The 16,293-nt window shown below is 51.2% G+C and overlaps 1 protein-coding gene across 1 annotated transcript in view; it reads right to left on the bottom strand.

Annotated features, from left to right (window-relative positions):
* Nucleotides 1-16,293, bottom strand: part of PHC2 (polyhomeotic homolog 2) — a 78,176-nt gene that overhangs the window by 37,054 nt on the left and 24,829 nt on the right. Inside the window, exons 2-7 of the mRNA XM_036448468.2 lie at nucleotides 8,025-8,231; nucleotides 6,952-7,110; nucleotides 5,861-5,938; nucleotides 5,291-5,455; nucleotides 3,257-3,343; nucleotides 1,777-2,089 (exon numbers count right to left, since the gene is read on the bottom strand). Coding sequence (XP_036304361.1) covers nucleotides 1,777-2,089; nucleotides 3,257-3,343; nucleotides 5,291-5,455; nucleotides 5,861-5,938; nucleotides 6,952-7,110; nucleotides 8,025-8,177 — 955 coding nt within the window. The 5' untranslated portion in view covers nucleotides 8,178-8,231. The remainder of the gene's footprint in view (nucleotides 1-1,776; nucleotides 2,090-3,256; nucleotides 3,344-5,290; nucleotides 5,456-5,860; nucleotides 5,939-6,951; nucleotides 7,111-8,024; nucleotides 8,232-16,293) is intronic.

Here is a 16,293-nt window from a genome sequence, read left to right as displayed (position 1 = left end):
ACTTGGCTCCCAGTTCTGCTCTCGGGCTTGTGCACTGAGTGAATAGGGAGAAGAGATGCTAAGTTGGGGTCGCTGCTCTAGTCCAAGCTGCTAGCAAGTCGCTGTAAGACCCAGTCTGTACCTCTGAGCCTCCGTTCCTTTCCCCCTGAAGGAAGAGCCTGGAGCAATCTGCGGGGAAAGCAATGCCAGACAGAAAGGGACAGGCGGAGCCACAGGGCAGGGAGGCCTCCGAAGGGTCTGTAGTGACCCTGGAAGGCAGAGACCAACCCTTTGTCCTTGAAACCTCAAAAAGGCGAATAAAGGACTTTAAATCAGATTCTTTTCAGCTCCTTGTCATAACGCTTTCCTGTCTCGAATACCTTCGTCTACTTTGTCTGCTGGGTCAACTGCTCATGCTTCAAGACTCACGTGCCATTTCATCCGGCCATCCTGCTCTGTGCCCACTGACGCCCTGCTTATTCCCTTAACGGAATTTAGGATGTGAATGGATTTGCTTATACCGTATACCTGGCTCTGTCCTTTCAACTGTACACTCCTTTAGGCAAGGAATCATGTATATATATATATTTTTCCTTTTTTTTTTGATTTTTTACAGAGAGGAAGGGAGAGAGATAGAGAGCTAGAAACGTCGATGAGAGAGAAACATCGACCAGCTGCCTCTTGCACACCCCCTACCGGGGATGTGCCTGCAACCAATGTACATGCCCTTGACCAGAATCGAACCCGGGACCTTTCAGTCCGCAGGCCGATGCTCTACCACTGAGCCAAACCGGTTTCGGCAGGAATCATATTTTGACCATCTTGGTTCATTCAGAGAAGGTTTTCAAGAAAAAAAAAATAGATTGGATGAGGTCCGAGGGCAGGTGATGGTCCAGGGATGCGACCAAACTGAGTGTGTCTTTAATGCAAAGCCACATGGCCCACCGCCACATCTATTTCTGTGTTAGAACAGCTTGCTCTCTGGGAGGGAAAATCAGGCCTCTAGGGCTGTTGGCAGGTTCTTCCCATCGGGATGGGATGGCGGACAAGAGGCGGTGCTGGGAGAATTCCAGCCGGCAGGGAAAGGAGTCTAGCCCCAGGGAAGACTGATTCACCTCCTTCAGAGAACTCGCCTCACAAGTGACTTGCTGCATTATTTTTTAAAAATCTGCTACATTTATTCTCGCGTGATCTCATTGGGACCTTTCTTGCCTCTTTCCCCCAAGGACAGACAGTGCACTGGGTCCCGACAGTGCTTGGCGCTCACAGGTTACAGCACTCATCTCACTGTACCTGTCTGTCCTTCCAGACTGTGCTCTCAAGGGCAGGCCCCAGTCTTATTTATCTCCACCTATCCAGAACTGGCAATACCACTGGCAAATATGGGTCAACAAATGTCTGTGGAATGATGAGAAAACGAACTTCCCACTTCCTCCTCTCCCATGTGTTCCTGCATGCCTCTGGCCGGCACCATCCTCTTTGCTGACTCTCAGAGAATTTCCAAATAGTCTCGCTGCCAACCTCCACCCACTCAGGGTCAACAGCTATGACGGCACGCTCTGAGATTCACTGCTGTGCCCAGTGTGAAGGACTCGTTTAGTCCAACGGATGTGGCTTCCTTTTAAGGCTGGATGAGAAGCATGAAACGGATCGAGGAGCTGATGAACATCTCAAGATTGGAAGAAGGGAGAGACACATGGCTGGGATCTTAGCATGTCCATGGGGAAAAGGAAAGTCTGGAAGTTTTCCCTGGCCCACAGTTTTCTGGGAGAGGATCCTTCTTCCCGGAGTGCTTACCTGGTGCAATGAGGGGATGGGCAGCCACAGCGGGCACCAGCCGGCTGAGCCCAGCCCGGCCCTCCAAGCTCCCTGGCGCGCTGCTGCTACCATCTCCTTTCTTGAGGGGCTCCATCACACTGTCAGTGAGGCCAGACTTGGTACCTGCAGGGGAACCCTGAGCAGTGCTTCTGCTCTGTGATGGGGTAGGCAGAGGCTGGCTACTGCCTGGCGTGGGTTTCAGGGCCAAGCTGGGCAGGACAGGCTGAGTAGGGGGAGGGCCCGAAGCTGCTGCAGCTGGTGTCTGCTGTGTTCGGAGGGTCAGGTTCTGTACCTGGAAAAGAGGGGTCTACAGGAGTCCAGAGAACATGGGTGGGAACAGTGCCAACACACAACTAAGACAGGGAAGGAGTTAGGGACGGATCCAGGAATAGCTGAATGGGATCGTGTATGAGATCAGAGACAAAGAGAATGAGTTAGGCTGGAAGAGAAGCCAGGAGCAGGCAGAGGTCCTAAAGGGGATGAGAGAGCGCTACTGTTGGATCCACCAGCAGAAGAAATGGAATTCTGAGAAGGGAGGGCGGCTCAGGCTGGGGCAGGCCCGGGCAGGCAGGACAGGCGCTCTCCCTTCTGTAAGCTCCCGCCGCCTCCAAACTAGCAGGCTGGGGGGCAGACCACTTAGAAAGAACTCCCAGGCACCGCAGGACGTGGGCTTGCCACGGCGGAAAAGGCCAGGGCAAACCAGGAAGCTAATAAACCAGCAAGGCCTATTCTGCTTGATAATCCTAACCAGGCAGAGGATTGTCTGGTCCCCAGGATAAGCTGTGCACCGGTTGGCCTGCTTATTCAACCTGGTCGCTGGTGCCCTCTGCTGGACATACAGAGGCCCTGCCAGACTCTCATCTGACAAATCTGATGATCTTGCTACCAAGTGTCCTCCACGTGGGCCCCGCTCTGTAGCTGGGGATGGGGTGATGGGAGTGGGAGGTGTTCCTCTGCCGGGCCGCCCATAGGATCTTTACAGCCACAGCGGTGCCTGTGTGCTCCCAGCGGAGGGAAGGGATCCAGGACTCATCTTCCCTCCCCCTTCCATGCCATTTCTCCTGATTCCTAGCGGTGCTAGTCTATGCAACCAGAGTGGGATTTTCCACTTGAAAGCAGCCAAAGCAGCAGAAGTTACATTGGGGAGGGCGAGTGTAAGGTACAAAGGTAGCAAAGACCACCAGGCCATTACTGGCAACCACGCTGGCCTCAGCGCGCTGCTCTGACGCCGGACCTGTGTTGCAGGAACAGGGTCAGGAGTGGCTGAGGCCTTCTCAGTGGGGAAGGAAGGAGCAGGGCTGAGGCACATTGGGCCGTCCAGTCTCCCACTTGCTTTCCTAGGAGATTCCAGCCTTCCCAGAGATTCAAAGCTCCCCCAGGGCGTGGGCCCATACCCAGTGTCAGTACCCAGCGATGGGGTACCCACCCCCCTGCCCTCCCACAAGCATGGGGTCCTCACCTGGGCGGGGGTGGGGGGCCGGGCGGGGGAGCCAGTGCCGAGCTCGGGCTGCACAGTAGCGACGGCGGCCGTGGGCGTGAAGATGAGCTGAGGGGACAAAGGAACAGTGCCGCCTAGGCTCCTAGCTACCTGCACCAGGTTACCTGGCTGGGCCTGGAATCACAGGAAACGAGGCGCCTTTTACCTGCCCAACGTGGGCTCAGCCACGGGACAGACAGCTTAGCCAGGGAGCACATACGGGGAAATCGGCAAGAAAGGGAAGGAGTCCAAGGGGATTCTCTGAAAATCTCGAGGCTCGTGGCATCCTGACCCCAGATACATCTGTGCCCTCAGATACATCGAGGCTGGGCAGTGAGAGGGGGAGGGGGAGAGGCACCCTAGGGCTGTACCCCAGTCAGGCTTATGCAGCAGCCTCTGTGAGGAGCTCATCCTAGGGGGCACGGACATTCACAGGGCTTCCTAGTCACTCTCTCCTCAGCGTCCGTCCAGGGAGCAGGGACCCCGCCTAGGGTCACTGGCCAGGTCTCACCCACTCCTGACTCTAGGTTGGGACAGAATAGGACTCAGCTCCAGAAGGGATGATTTGCTCAATTTTTAGTCAAGTTTAGGTGTGTGTGTGTGTGTGTGTGTATGTGTATGTGTGTGTGCACGTGTGTGCATGTGTGTGTATGTGTGTGTACGTGTGTGTACGTGTGTGTACGTGTGTGTACGTGCGTGTACGTGTGTGTATGTGTGTGCGCGCGCTCGTGTAGACAACAGTGGTAGAGGAAGCAGAGCGTCTAGAGCTGTACTTGTGTCCGCATCTCCTTCCACGGGGCACAACGCAGGCTACATGATGTTCTCTGCATGACACTTCCACCGCGGTGAGTCTAGCTTGGGGCCAGTGTGGACATGCTGGTGTCTTGAGAACTCTAGGAGGCACCCTCTGTGCATGTATGTTCTGCTCTGGGGAGGGCGGCAGACAAGCTTCAGGACGCAGTTGGGGCAGCTAAGTCGGGCGAGGGAATGAGTAACGGAAGACAAAGGCCGCGTGGGCAATGCCACCATGTGGCTGTCTCCCCAGAGGAGTGGAAGCCGAGTCTGTGCGGTGTGTCTAGGAGGCTAGCCCCTGGGAATGGAGCTGCACCCCAAGCAATGAACTGAGGCAGGAACGGAAGTGCAGGAGCAAGACCAGAAAGGCTCCGAGTGTCAAATTCTGGCCACAGGAGTGAGGGGGGACAGGACTGTGTGTCAAGGAGCTCAAAGGAGACATATTTAGGTTGGATGGAGGCAGAACCATTAGATACTTCTGCCTCCTAGGGGGCACGCTGCTATTTTCCCAGGAAATTCTACTAAATCTTAGGAACCTCTTAAGTTCCTAAGGGACCCTGCAGCCCTCAGGGCCAGGTGTAGAGGAGGGATCTTAGGTATGCATGTCCCGGGCTGGTGCCACTCTGAGTACATTCGACCCAAACATGCCCACCTGATTAACAATTGATAGGGTGACCATGATTAACATGGCGCCCAGCTGGGAGGGCAGTGGAGGTAGCAGCATGTCCTGACGCTGGCTGCCACCTTCACTATCTGAGCTGGAATGCACCTTTGACCCTTGATCACCAGTAGGGACTTCACAGTGAGCTAAGACCGATGTCCCCATGTCTGCGGAGTGTATGGATGTTTCTATGCTTGCTTATCTGATGTGCCTGAGTGTACAGACCATTGAGGCAAGGACTCCCGCAATGCCCACCCTAATGAATGTTAGGGAGTCGTTTCTGAAAGGAGGAGCACAGTTCTGTTTCCCTCTCGGAGGGGAAGGAAAGGAGGCATCATGGGTAACGATGTCAGCCTGGAACCCCCGCGTCCTTGTCAGTAAGCCCATACCAAAGCTCCCTCAGCTTTCCAGCTCCCCTCCCTTCTTTATTCCACCCTTATCTCTGCCAACTGTCTCCCAGGCTTCCTCCCAACCTGGACTAATCCCTACCCTTCCCTCATCCCTCAGACTCTCTGCCTGTTCCCCCTGGCCCACCTGAGCCGTGGCCCAGGCTGGGTACTCACCATCTGTGCCCTCAGATACATCTGTGCTTGGCTCGCAGTCAGGGCGGGAGAGGATGTGTTGCCCAAGAGCACAGCCTGCTGGGCGATGCCCGAGGCGGCCGCTGAGTTCACACTCTGAGCCCGGTTGATGAGCTGGGCTGCCGCTGGGGAGGCTGCCAGATTGATCTGATGGGAGAGACACCAGTAGGAAACATGAGGTCCTGTTGGTTACCTCTGTGCCAACTGCACCCATTTCTCCCCCTCCCCCCGTCCCTGGGTGGATTCGGCCTTCTTTAGAACCATCTCTGGTCCTTGGTCCTGGATCTTCCCCCAGCGCTGCCCTGTCTCTGGCCTTTGTGCAGAGCTGCGGGGGAGGGTCCAATGGCGAGAGAACTGAGCTATGAACAGAGAACCTCGGCATTGGACGATGACAGGGAGTTGTTACAGTAAGGGTTAGGGAGAGACACGTATGATTTCTGGCAAGAGTAATAGATTCCAGCCATGATTCCACATGGCTGAGGATTCCCCACCACTGGGTCTTGGGCAAGGAGGACGGAGCTGGTCCTGGATTGGGGGCCCCCATCTACTCACCGAGGATGACTGGGCCGGGGCCTGTGCAGACACACTGCTGCCGGGGGTGCTCCCTTGCCTGTTGGCCACCAGGCTCGCCTGGAAAGGACAATTCTTATCGCTAGAGTCCCAGATCTCCCTTAGTCCCGCCCAGGCTCTCACCTTCCAAGGAAGTACAACAGGTGGGAAGGAGTCAAACCTCCATTTTGCCTCATCTGTGTGACCTTAAGTGGGTGCCTCAGTTTCCTTCCTCATAAGGTGGGCACAATAACAGTGTCTACCTTGGTCGGTTGTTAAAAGGATTGAGCAAGGCAAAGCATTTGCATGTAAGCACTCAAATTGTCAGCTACCGCTATTTGCAAGGTTTCCAGCTCTCAGTCCTCCATCCTCCCCACTCCATCATACCTTGGCCCCCATGCGGAGCGTTGTACACACTGTCTGGGATGTCCAGCCTACCCTCTCCCCTTGGCCAGCTTCTTGTCAGCCTTCAAGGGCAGCGTCAATGTCACTCCAGCAGCGAGGCCTTCCCTGGCCACCCAATCTAAGGTTTTCCTTGTTATTCAGTCACAGCTTACCACAGCTGAGATGTTCACATTTTGTTTCCTTGTCTATTTGGGTTTCTGTGTACTGGCTGTCTTCCCACTATGAACTCCAAGAAGACAGAATCTACAGTATCCTCAGTGCCTGACATAAACGCTGGCATACAATAGGTCCATAAAATATTTTGTTGAATGAATGAATGAATGAATGATGAGTTCTTCTCAGCCACTGATGGCAAGCTGAATGGTCAATGCCTTTGCTTATGGACCTCTCTGACCCTCAGTCCTGTCTCTGTGGTGCAGTGACTTGGTAAGGAAGGCCGGGGCTGGGCTGGGCTGGGCGGGCTGAGGGTTCTACCTGCTTCACTCAGGAGCTGTGTGACCTTGGGCCAGGTGTTCAGACTCCCAGAGCCTTTTTCCTCATCTGTCAGAGGCCGCTGAGCATCACACCTACTTGAGGGGTTCTGTGAGGGTCCAGGGAGAGCATGCACAGGGCACGGGTGCAGCGCCCACTTTATCTCTTTCTCCTGCAGCTAGTGACCCTGGGGCATCAGCAGCATCCTCCGTTCTCACCTGCTGCACGGCCGCCAGGCTCTGGAGCTGTGCGCTGCTGAGGTGCTGCTGCTGCAGTGCCGCAGTCTGCAGCATGAGGTGCTGCTGCTGGGCGGCGTACATCTGCTGCAGGTACTGAGCCGCAGTGCTGGGCTGCCGGTGCAGGGCCTGCTGGATCACCTGCGAGGGACGGGGGAGGTGCAGACAGGGTCCAACAGCTGGGCCACTCACCCACCACAGACCCACCCTTCTGCTAACACCTGCCAACCCCCTCTCTTCCCCACAGGTCTGCGAGCACCACAACCAATCACCTCTCAGGGAGGCATCTCTGCCTCGTCTACCTCGCATCTCTTCAGTGCACTGCCCCCCAGGATGGTCTCCCTGTGTTGGCTGCCCCCCCCCCCCCATGACTTTAAGGCAGCCCATCACTGCTCTGACTCACTCTCAGGGGGTAGGGAGGCTGTGGGAGACAGAAATCCTTTCAGCCTCCAGAGACACTGTGTCCCATGCCAATAACACTCCCCTTCCCTTCCCTTCTTCAGCCTCAGGTTAGGGTGATTAGGACACAGGGAGGATGGCAGAGGGAACCAAAGCTCAACCAGGCAGAGAGAAGGGACGGCGTGGGAAGAAAGAAAACTCACAAGGGGGAGGACTATGGCCACTTAAGCAACACACCAGCCAACTAAAACTTACCCAAGGGCTGTGTCCTCCCTGCTGGGGGTGGGGTGGGGCCTCAGGGCAGACTTGCCTTCTTCCCAGGGTTTGTCCTAGCCGCCTGGAAAGTCCTACCAGTCCCTTTGAAGAAATCCCCTGGGGCTTGCAGACCACAGGGTGATGCATTCCTCTCTCTCCTTTCCCTCCCTCCCTCCATCACCCCTCTTCTGAGCCACCATCTCCCACTCCCTGGCCTTACATTCTCTCTTTCCTGATGGGACTGGCTGAGCCACAGTCTCAGGGAAAGGAGGAAACGATAAAAGGCTCTTCTAACTGCACAGACTCAACACCATGGCCATTCCACTAGACCATGCTGACAGCCCTCCTGCTAGGCCTGGAGATGACCAAGGAATCCAATCCACGATCAGCTGGAATCTCACCTGCACGGTCTGCCGGTCAGGGATGCCACTGTACACGGAAATCTGGGGCCCAGCGGGGCGGCCACTTCCACCGCTGCTGCTACTGACCCCACTGGCGCTGCTGGTGACACTGGCACTGCTAGATGTATGGGGGACCGGCAGCTCATTCTCCATGGCCTGCGGGATGGCACAGCCAGGGGGTTCAGAAGGCAGAAGAGTAGGCGGATGCTGGGAGGAAAAAGGCAGAAGTGAAATGTTAAAACACTTACTAGAGCAGGCACACATATGCATGAATTTCCCATCAGCCTGTGGGGACTACTCCACGGAGGTCCTGTCATCTGAAGGGCAGGGCCAGGCAGGTTCACTGGGTGAGAGTTGAAATCAGGTCTGCCTGATCTAAAGCCCATGACCTGTTCATTCTGCTCGAGGAAGTAAAACCAGCAGAGGAGGCAGATTTCCTGGAATGGTCTTACTGGGATCATCTCTCACTCCATCCATCTCTTTATCTGTGGGATGGAGATACTGAATAAATATCCGAGAACTAATTATTTCTCCACATTTATACAGCTGGTTATTGAAAGAAATGGGGATAAAAATCTAGAGAGAACTGAATGAAAGAAAGAGGCCAATAAGGAGACAATAAAACAAACTGAAGAGCTTGTTTTGTTTTGAAAGCCGGAAGAGCTTTGAGTATGTTTGGAGTCTCTGTTTTCTCTATGAAGAACTTGCTGAGTGCTCTCCTATCTAAAGCTGAGTAGGGCATTAGGTTGAGCAATTTGGTTCAAATTGCAGGGTTGAGAGTCAGAAAGACTTGGGTTTATGTCCTGGCTCTGCCACTTATTAGCTGAGAAAGCTTGGCAGTCACTTTTCTAACCTTCTGTCTCTTAACTATCAGATGTAAGAGTGTATGGATTGCTGGGAGGATAAAGTAGAACAATGATACAAAGTGCGTAGCAGAGCGCCAGGTGTATAGTGAGCGCTCCCTAAGTGCTGGCTGTTGTGTGGTTATTGAAACTGTCTCAGTGCTAACAGGTCAGTCCTCCTTCAGTGTAGAAACAGCAGCACCCCTTGGGAACGTCTACCCCAGTCATTAAGGAGGCCACCTCCGATCTGGATTCAGAACTGAAAGTCACACTTCCCCTCGAGGCAATGACTGGCATTGGAGAAGGGCTGGGGAGGAAGGGAGGGGGTGAGAAAGGCATGCTCAGATTTGAGTTCAAATCCCTTTCTTTTTCTTCTTTCATGCTGTTTCTAAAATCCTCATTTCTATATATAAGCTTTCCCTCCTACCTATTCCTTCTTACATAAAAAACTACATTTACTGCCCTGACCAGTGTGGTTCAGTTAGTTGGAGCACTGTCCCATGGGTTATGGGTCAGGAGTTTAATTCCCCACCAGGGCACATATCCAAATTATGGGTTCAATCCCTGATCAGGGTTCGTATGGAAGGCAATGGTTTCTCTCAATCGATTTATCTCTCTCTCTCTCTTTCCCTCTCCCTTCCTCTCTCTTTCTAAAATCAATAAAAATATATCCTTGGGAGAGGAGTAAAAAACAAACAAAAATAATTTGTCATCCCATCATACACATTAAATTCTCTGCTTGCCGGTTATATTATTTCAATAAATGGAGAAAATAATATGATTTTTTCACACTAATGAGAGCAATGATTAGTGCAAAGAACTACAATGTCATTTATGTTCTGTTGTCATCACTCCAATGTTGTCATCTCAATTGGGTTGTCAACATTCCTCGAGGCTGCCTTCTTCAGGCTGGGCAGATTTCAACTTGGGCTAAAATGTGTGGATGGAGATCAAAAGACAGAAACGTTGGGGGTAAGGAAATCTGGGCCACTCCCAGTTGGCAGCCAGCAAGTTGAAGTTCAGAGGGCTTTGGCTTCCAAAACAATATAACTGCCATAAAGAGGGCTCACGACCTGGGTCCTTCAGCCGTGGTTTCCCTAATGCTTGCACATCTGATTTTCCTGCCACAGGGCAAGGCCTCTGCCCTGGAATCCCCTTTGTCTGGAAATGCACTCAGTTCTGGGCCTCATTATGGCCACTCAATTGTTATGGATACTTAAGGATAATGATGATGCAGGAATCAATGAAACATGCTAAATCCCCCTGATGTCATGTTCTGGGAAGGAAAGGCAGGCAGGAGAGCAAGTGGAAGGAGGCACAACTCCTGATCTGGCAGAATGGAGAGACTAGTTGCAGAAATGAGGTGCAACTGAAATTTTAAATATCACCAAGCGATGAGTAAGTAAATGAGAGTTATGTTCAAACATGGAATCCTCAGGGTCTCCTCTTAGTTAAATGCTTGGCCTCTGTGTCTCAAAATGCTGACCAGAATTGGGGTTCAGTTCTTGCTTTCATCCCACCCTAAGGCATCCCAACTGAAGTACTTGTAAACATTAACATAACATGGGGAACGGCAGCGGTCATGGCAGGTGACGGATAACGTGATCTACGTCCTGGACGACCAGCCTCCGCTGTTTTCTTCTCTTTTGTGGCAAGGACAGATCTTCACTGAGGAATGAAACAGCACGTAATTGTGAAGAGAGCCCGGCATTCTAAAGAAAAGCTGCACAAGAAGGACAGCAATGATCCCACGCGGGAGAGACTGGCCTGAGCAACATGGGGACAGGCACAGTGTGTTTCCTGAACTTTCTGTCTGATCTGCCTGTCTCCTTCCTTCTGCTGCCAAGCATGCCTCCCCTTCTCCCTTCATCCTCTCATGCTTGGCTTCTGCACCACACCTGTCTTTTCCATCTCATTAATTGTTGCCCCCACCCCTGCCTTTCCCATTCTTGTGGCTGCCTTCTCATCCCCATGCTCTCTCCCGTCTGTGCACACACCCACCCTCCCTGTGACCATTGCTCTCTTATTGCTGGCTTCCTGGCACTGGCCCCATCCTCTGTGTGCTCACGCTCACCTCGATGGTGTGTGGACTCTCTTGAACACATGCATGCTCTCCCTCTCATTCTCTCCTTGACCTCTCCCTCTCCCCTTGCCCTCTCACTCTCATTCACTTGACCCTGACTGCTTGCTCTGGTTTACTCTAATGAGCTCTCTCTCCCTATTTCTGACCTTTCAGGTCTCCCCACAGCCTCTCCTAGTCCCACTCTCCCTTGATTGACCTCACTCTGCATGTGACTCACTCTGCATTCCCCTCCTTTGCTCCAAGTGCTCGAGATCTCTCTTAGTGTGGTCACCCCGACCCTAACCTTAGTCTCCCCCCTCCCCCCAGCAAGTACATCCTGTCTCCTTCATTCATAAGTATGTGCACTCTATCACAGGCTTCCTCCATCCTCCCTGAGCCCCACCTCCTTGCTCTCTCTGTTCTGGCCGAGGCTTTTGCCCTCTCTTCCAGTCACTCATGCAAAGCACAGAGGAGGGAAGAACAGACTCTAGGCCCCAGAGGATAAGAATACACTTGAAAGGATATGTGACATTTCTACTGCCTGAATCCACCCTTTCTCTGCTTTCACAGCACATCGCTGCCCTGTCCCACCTTCCATTCCTTGTCAACCACTTCTCAACAATCCGAGCAACTATCGAGCACCTACCATATGCAGGGCATTCTTGTTAAGTACTGGGAATAGAAAAACATAGGAGACACGAATCGTAATTTCAAGGTGATCTAATTTCAGTACCTTCCATCAGTGGAACCTATACTAATAATACTGATCATTTTCCGAGCACCTACTATCCAAAGCACTACAGTAAATGCTTTATACATATATACTAGAGGCCTGGTGCACGGAAATTCATGCACTGGAGGAGGGGGGATCCCCTCAACCCAGCCTGCGCTCTCTCACAGTCGAGAAGTCCTCAGGGGATGTCCTAAGCTGCAGTCTGGCCTCCCTCTGCGGGAGGCGATCAGATGGGCCCATCAGGGGATGGTGCCGGCCCTCTCCCCCCCTTCTCCCCTCAGCTGCCACCTCCCCATTGCCATTCCCTCTTTCTGCTCGCTGGCACACGCCTTGGCTGGCCTGGAGCTGCTTGCTCACCTACCCGCCCCATGCCCGCCCCCCACCCCCTCTCGACTGGTTGTTCTGCTGTTTGGTTGATTTGCATGTTATGCTTTTATTGTATAGGGTACTCATGACCTCCCTTACAGGATAGGTATTATCTCAATTTTGTCAGTGAAGCATCAAAGTAACTTATCCAAGGTTAGTCGTCCCAGAACTAGGATTGAAAACCAGGTCTGACTCCAAAGCCAGAACTCTTCCCAAACTATGTCCTCTGAAAGTTCACCCACATTCTTGCCTTGAGCCATTACTGTAATGACATTGGGCTAAGTCCATATCTAGATTTTCAGAGGTGAAAGGAACCAAGATTACTGAATGTAATCCCCTAATTATTAAGTAATGTCTATTAAATATTTTATACTGACAACATAACCTTTTATATATAATGTATACATAAAAGATAATAGGCATGTGAATCTACCAGTCAGTTCAAGAAATCAAAAGTCAGCACTATCTCCCTTGTCTTTCCGATGCAAAAACTGATGTCTGGTTTTGGGAAAGTGACTCAATCCAGGACGTAGGGCTTCTTGGAGTCTCCTCCAGTAGCATGACCATGGAGGCACCTCCGAACACTGCCTGGACTTGTGCTGGCGACTTTGTCAACCAGAGGGTTGAGGTTTGCCCTGAGGAGGGATCTGAAGCTGCTACATGTCACTTTCTCATTGGTTTCCCAGGGGAAGGGAACTTGGGTTGAAAAAAACAAAAATTAGGTGGCATGGACCTATACAGTAGCTTTCAAGCCTTTTCCACCACAGTTCTCCTCTTTGAAGCCAAGCTTGCAGGCCTTCTTACTCCCACCTTCCCCTGCCTCAAAGCTCTGGTCTGCGTGGAATGGCAGAGGTTCAGAAGCCTCAGTGAAGACTACTGAGGGATCTGTGGCCTCTCACGACACCCCAATCCTGTGGCCCCACATTAGAAAGTCTGAACCCTTAAACTCAGTATCTAGGCTTTAAGCATTTTACACTCCCCTTTTCAATTTCCTTTTAATTCCCACTTTTATTCCTCCCTTTCCCTCCTTCTAACTGGTTCCTGATTTCTCCTCCAAGGCCACCCATCCCTGTGAACTCCCACTATGAACCACAGCCAGACCTGATGAATGGCTCACATCCAGAACTGGAAGTCTGCTTTTCTTCGGATTCCAACTCACTGTGTGGTTTTGTGTGAGCCTGAGCTCTGAAGGCTGTGAATCTTGTTAGTCAACTCCCCCTCCCAGTCACAGGGGACCACTCTGAGCGATGTGCTGACTGTAACCGGCTTGGCTAGTGATCTTATTACAGGTCTCTGCGGCCCACGGGGCCTGAGACCAGCAGCTGGAAAAACGTTGATGCTCCTGCCCTCCCAGGAGCTGCCAAGTCTCGGGAACACTGGGCCTCTGCCGCCGGGGTTAGGGGAATCCATTTGCTGCGGATTATAGCTGTGACAGAGATTCCAGGGAAGTGGAGGGGAAAGACACAGAGAACAGCTCTCCAACTCGGGCTTAAAGCCCTGGAGTGAGGTGGGCCGGGTTTTCCGCATGCAAACAGAGACCGGCAGGAAATGAGAGGTCTAGTCCGCCCACAGAGGCTGCTGGTGTTGTCATTCCTGCGGTGGCTGTGTATGGAGACTCTGAGAAGGCGGGGTGATGGGGTTCCTTTGCTATGGCTCGGCCTCTCCTCTGAGTCGCTTCTCTGTCCGAGGTATGAGTCAGTAATGGCAGTGTGCAGGCTCTCTAGACTTTGGGGCCAGAGGGCAGGCCACCTTACACCCCCATTTGCCGCACAAACACCAATATCCTGATTTGCACCAATCCAATTGTGCCTTTGGCAGCTGTCTGAGGCTACGATACACTGGAAACAATCCAAATGGATTCAGGTCAAGACCCCTCAAAAAGTTCTCCCTACCCCCAATCCTCTGCTTGTTGCCCCTTCAGGGTCGCTAGAAGCCAAAGTAAAAGAGGGCCAACAAAGATAGAAGTAAAAGACGAGAAGTAAAAAACTGACCATGCAGTCTTAGCCAGCAAGATAGTCTGGTTTCATTGTGAAATGGACCCCCGTATGTTTACATACATGGATATACTGTTTCTGAAACCTCCTTGTTTGCTTCATAATTTATAGAAGGCAGATTATGTCAAGTGTTTCTATAAGATGCTTGCTGGTTGTTTGAAGAATATGGAGAAGAAAAAGGGGGATTTGGGTAATATGACCAGACTGCCCCGCTTTTGTTGGGACAGTCCCGATTTTTAACAATTTGCCCCACGGTGTCTTAAAAAAGTCCCGATTTCCCCAGAACTGGAAGTCTGCTTTTCCAGTCCCTCCCAAATTGGGACTTTTTAAAAATGCCACGGGACATGGGACAAATTGTTAAAAATCAGGATTGTCCCGCCAAAAGCAGGATGTCTGGTCACCTTAAATTTGGGCACTTTGGGAAGGAACATCCAGTTAAAGCCATGTGATTCAAATGTGGAGTGTCAGGGAGTGAGACTCAGCAGCGTTACTCTCGCTGCTCTGAGACACGGCAACTATTCAGGCTGCATCTTTCTCTGTAAGGGGCCAGATAGTAAATATTTTAGGTTTTGCCAGCATATGGTCTCTGCCATGCCTACTCAACTCTGCTGGGCAAACACGGCCGTAGACAAGTTGTAAGTGGAGTGTGGCTGTGTTTCAATAAAATATGAGTTACAAAAATACGTGGCGGGCTGTTTTTGGCCTGTGGGCTGTAGTTTACAGGATCCGCCGGTGGCAGACCAGTTTTTACACATCAGCCACGTGGCAGACGGTGTGTCTGCAGCACAGGCCCTTGTGTTAGGAAGACCTGGGTTCAGTCTCTAACCACCATCCTAGTATCCTCGGGCAAGTTCCATTCCTTTGGGAATGAGGTAAAATTTCCCTCATGCGGGGGTTCTGTGGATTAAATGAGATGTCTGTAGAGCACTGAGGACACTACTCAGCATATTACCCTTTTATTATAATAGTATATATACTGAAAATAAATATATATATATACTGATTTCAGAGAGGAAGGGAGAGAGAGAGAAACATCAACAATGAGAGAGAATCATTGATAGACTGCTCCATGCATACCTCACCAAGCTTGTAACCCAAGCATGTGTCCTGATTGGAAATCGAATCGTGACCTCCTGCTTCATAGGTCGATGCTCAACCACTGAGCCACACCGGCCGGGCAAAGCAGTTTTATTTTTACATTTTGCGGAATCTCCATACTGTTTTCCATAGTGGCTGCACCGATCTGCATTCCCACCAACAGTGCTTGAGAGTTCTTTTCCTCCACACCCTTGCCAACATGTTACTTGTGGATTTATTGACTATAGCCATTTTGATATCTCATTGTGATTTTAAGTTGCATTTCTCTGACAATGAGTGGCTCTGAGCACCTTTTCACATGTCTATTGGCCAGCTGCATGTCCTTTTTGGAGATGTGTCTATTCAGGTCCTCTGACCACATTTTACTTGGATTGTTGTTGTTTTTTGATGTTGAGTAATAGGAGGTCTTTATAAACTTAGGACACTAGCCCCTAGTATTTTCACAGATGTACGTACATGGTTGGTTCTGCCAGCAGGGTTTATAAAAGAATTTGTAACTATTGAATTGAAAAGGAAAACAAGTTGAAAGCAACTGCCTGCGCCTCGTTCGGAGAGAAAGGATGAGGACACCTGCCTTTTCTGAAAGCTTGCCATGGGCTGGGCAGTCTCAGGGAGGAGGCATATTTAAAAGGAAGAGAAGGAGCTTTGTATTCAGAGAAAGCTGTCTGAGTTCCTGCCTCTGCCCCAGTCAGAGATCTTAGGCAGGTTACCTAACCTCTGTGGGCCTCGGTTTCCTCATCTGTAAACAGTGTTAATCTATAGATTTTTACGAGTTATTGGGAAAAGCAAATAAGAGGATGCAAAAACACTTAGCGCTGTGTGCAGCACAGAATAGTTATTTAATAATTACCCCTCCCTTCGCCTGATTAATCCTCCTAGCATCGTTTTAGAGCAATAATTACTGATGACGAATCTGGTTTTGAGTGGTAACCTGTCCAAGATCATAAGCTATTAAGTGCCATAAGCCAGAAGAGTCTGAATGTAGAACATGTCCCAGTTGTAATATGGGAGTGCCTTGAGTGTGGAGAAGGGAAGACTAAAAAATTTGGGCTTTTAATCCTTTACGATTATTGAGCAGGCTTGATTATAATAAGCTTTTCACCAGAGTTTAAAAAGCTCCATCCTCAAATCTCAGAAATTCTTCCTAAGAAAAGAAAAACCAAACAAACCACCT

The sequence above is a fragment of the Pipistrellus kuhlii genome, unplaced genomic scaffold (assembly GCF_014108245.1).
Source record: "Pipistrellus kuhlii isolate mPipKuh1 unplaced genomic scaffold, mPipKuh1.p scaffold_m20_p_2, whole genome shotgun sequence".
Classification (NCBI taxonomy): domain Eukaryota; kingdom Metazoa; phylum Chordata; class Mammalia; order Chiroptera; family Vespertilionidae; genus Pipistrellus; species Pipistrellus kuhlii.
Note: the sequence above shows the minus strand (reverse complement) of the source record. Positions and strands in the feature narration are given on the sequence as shown.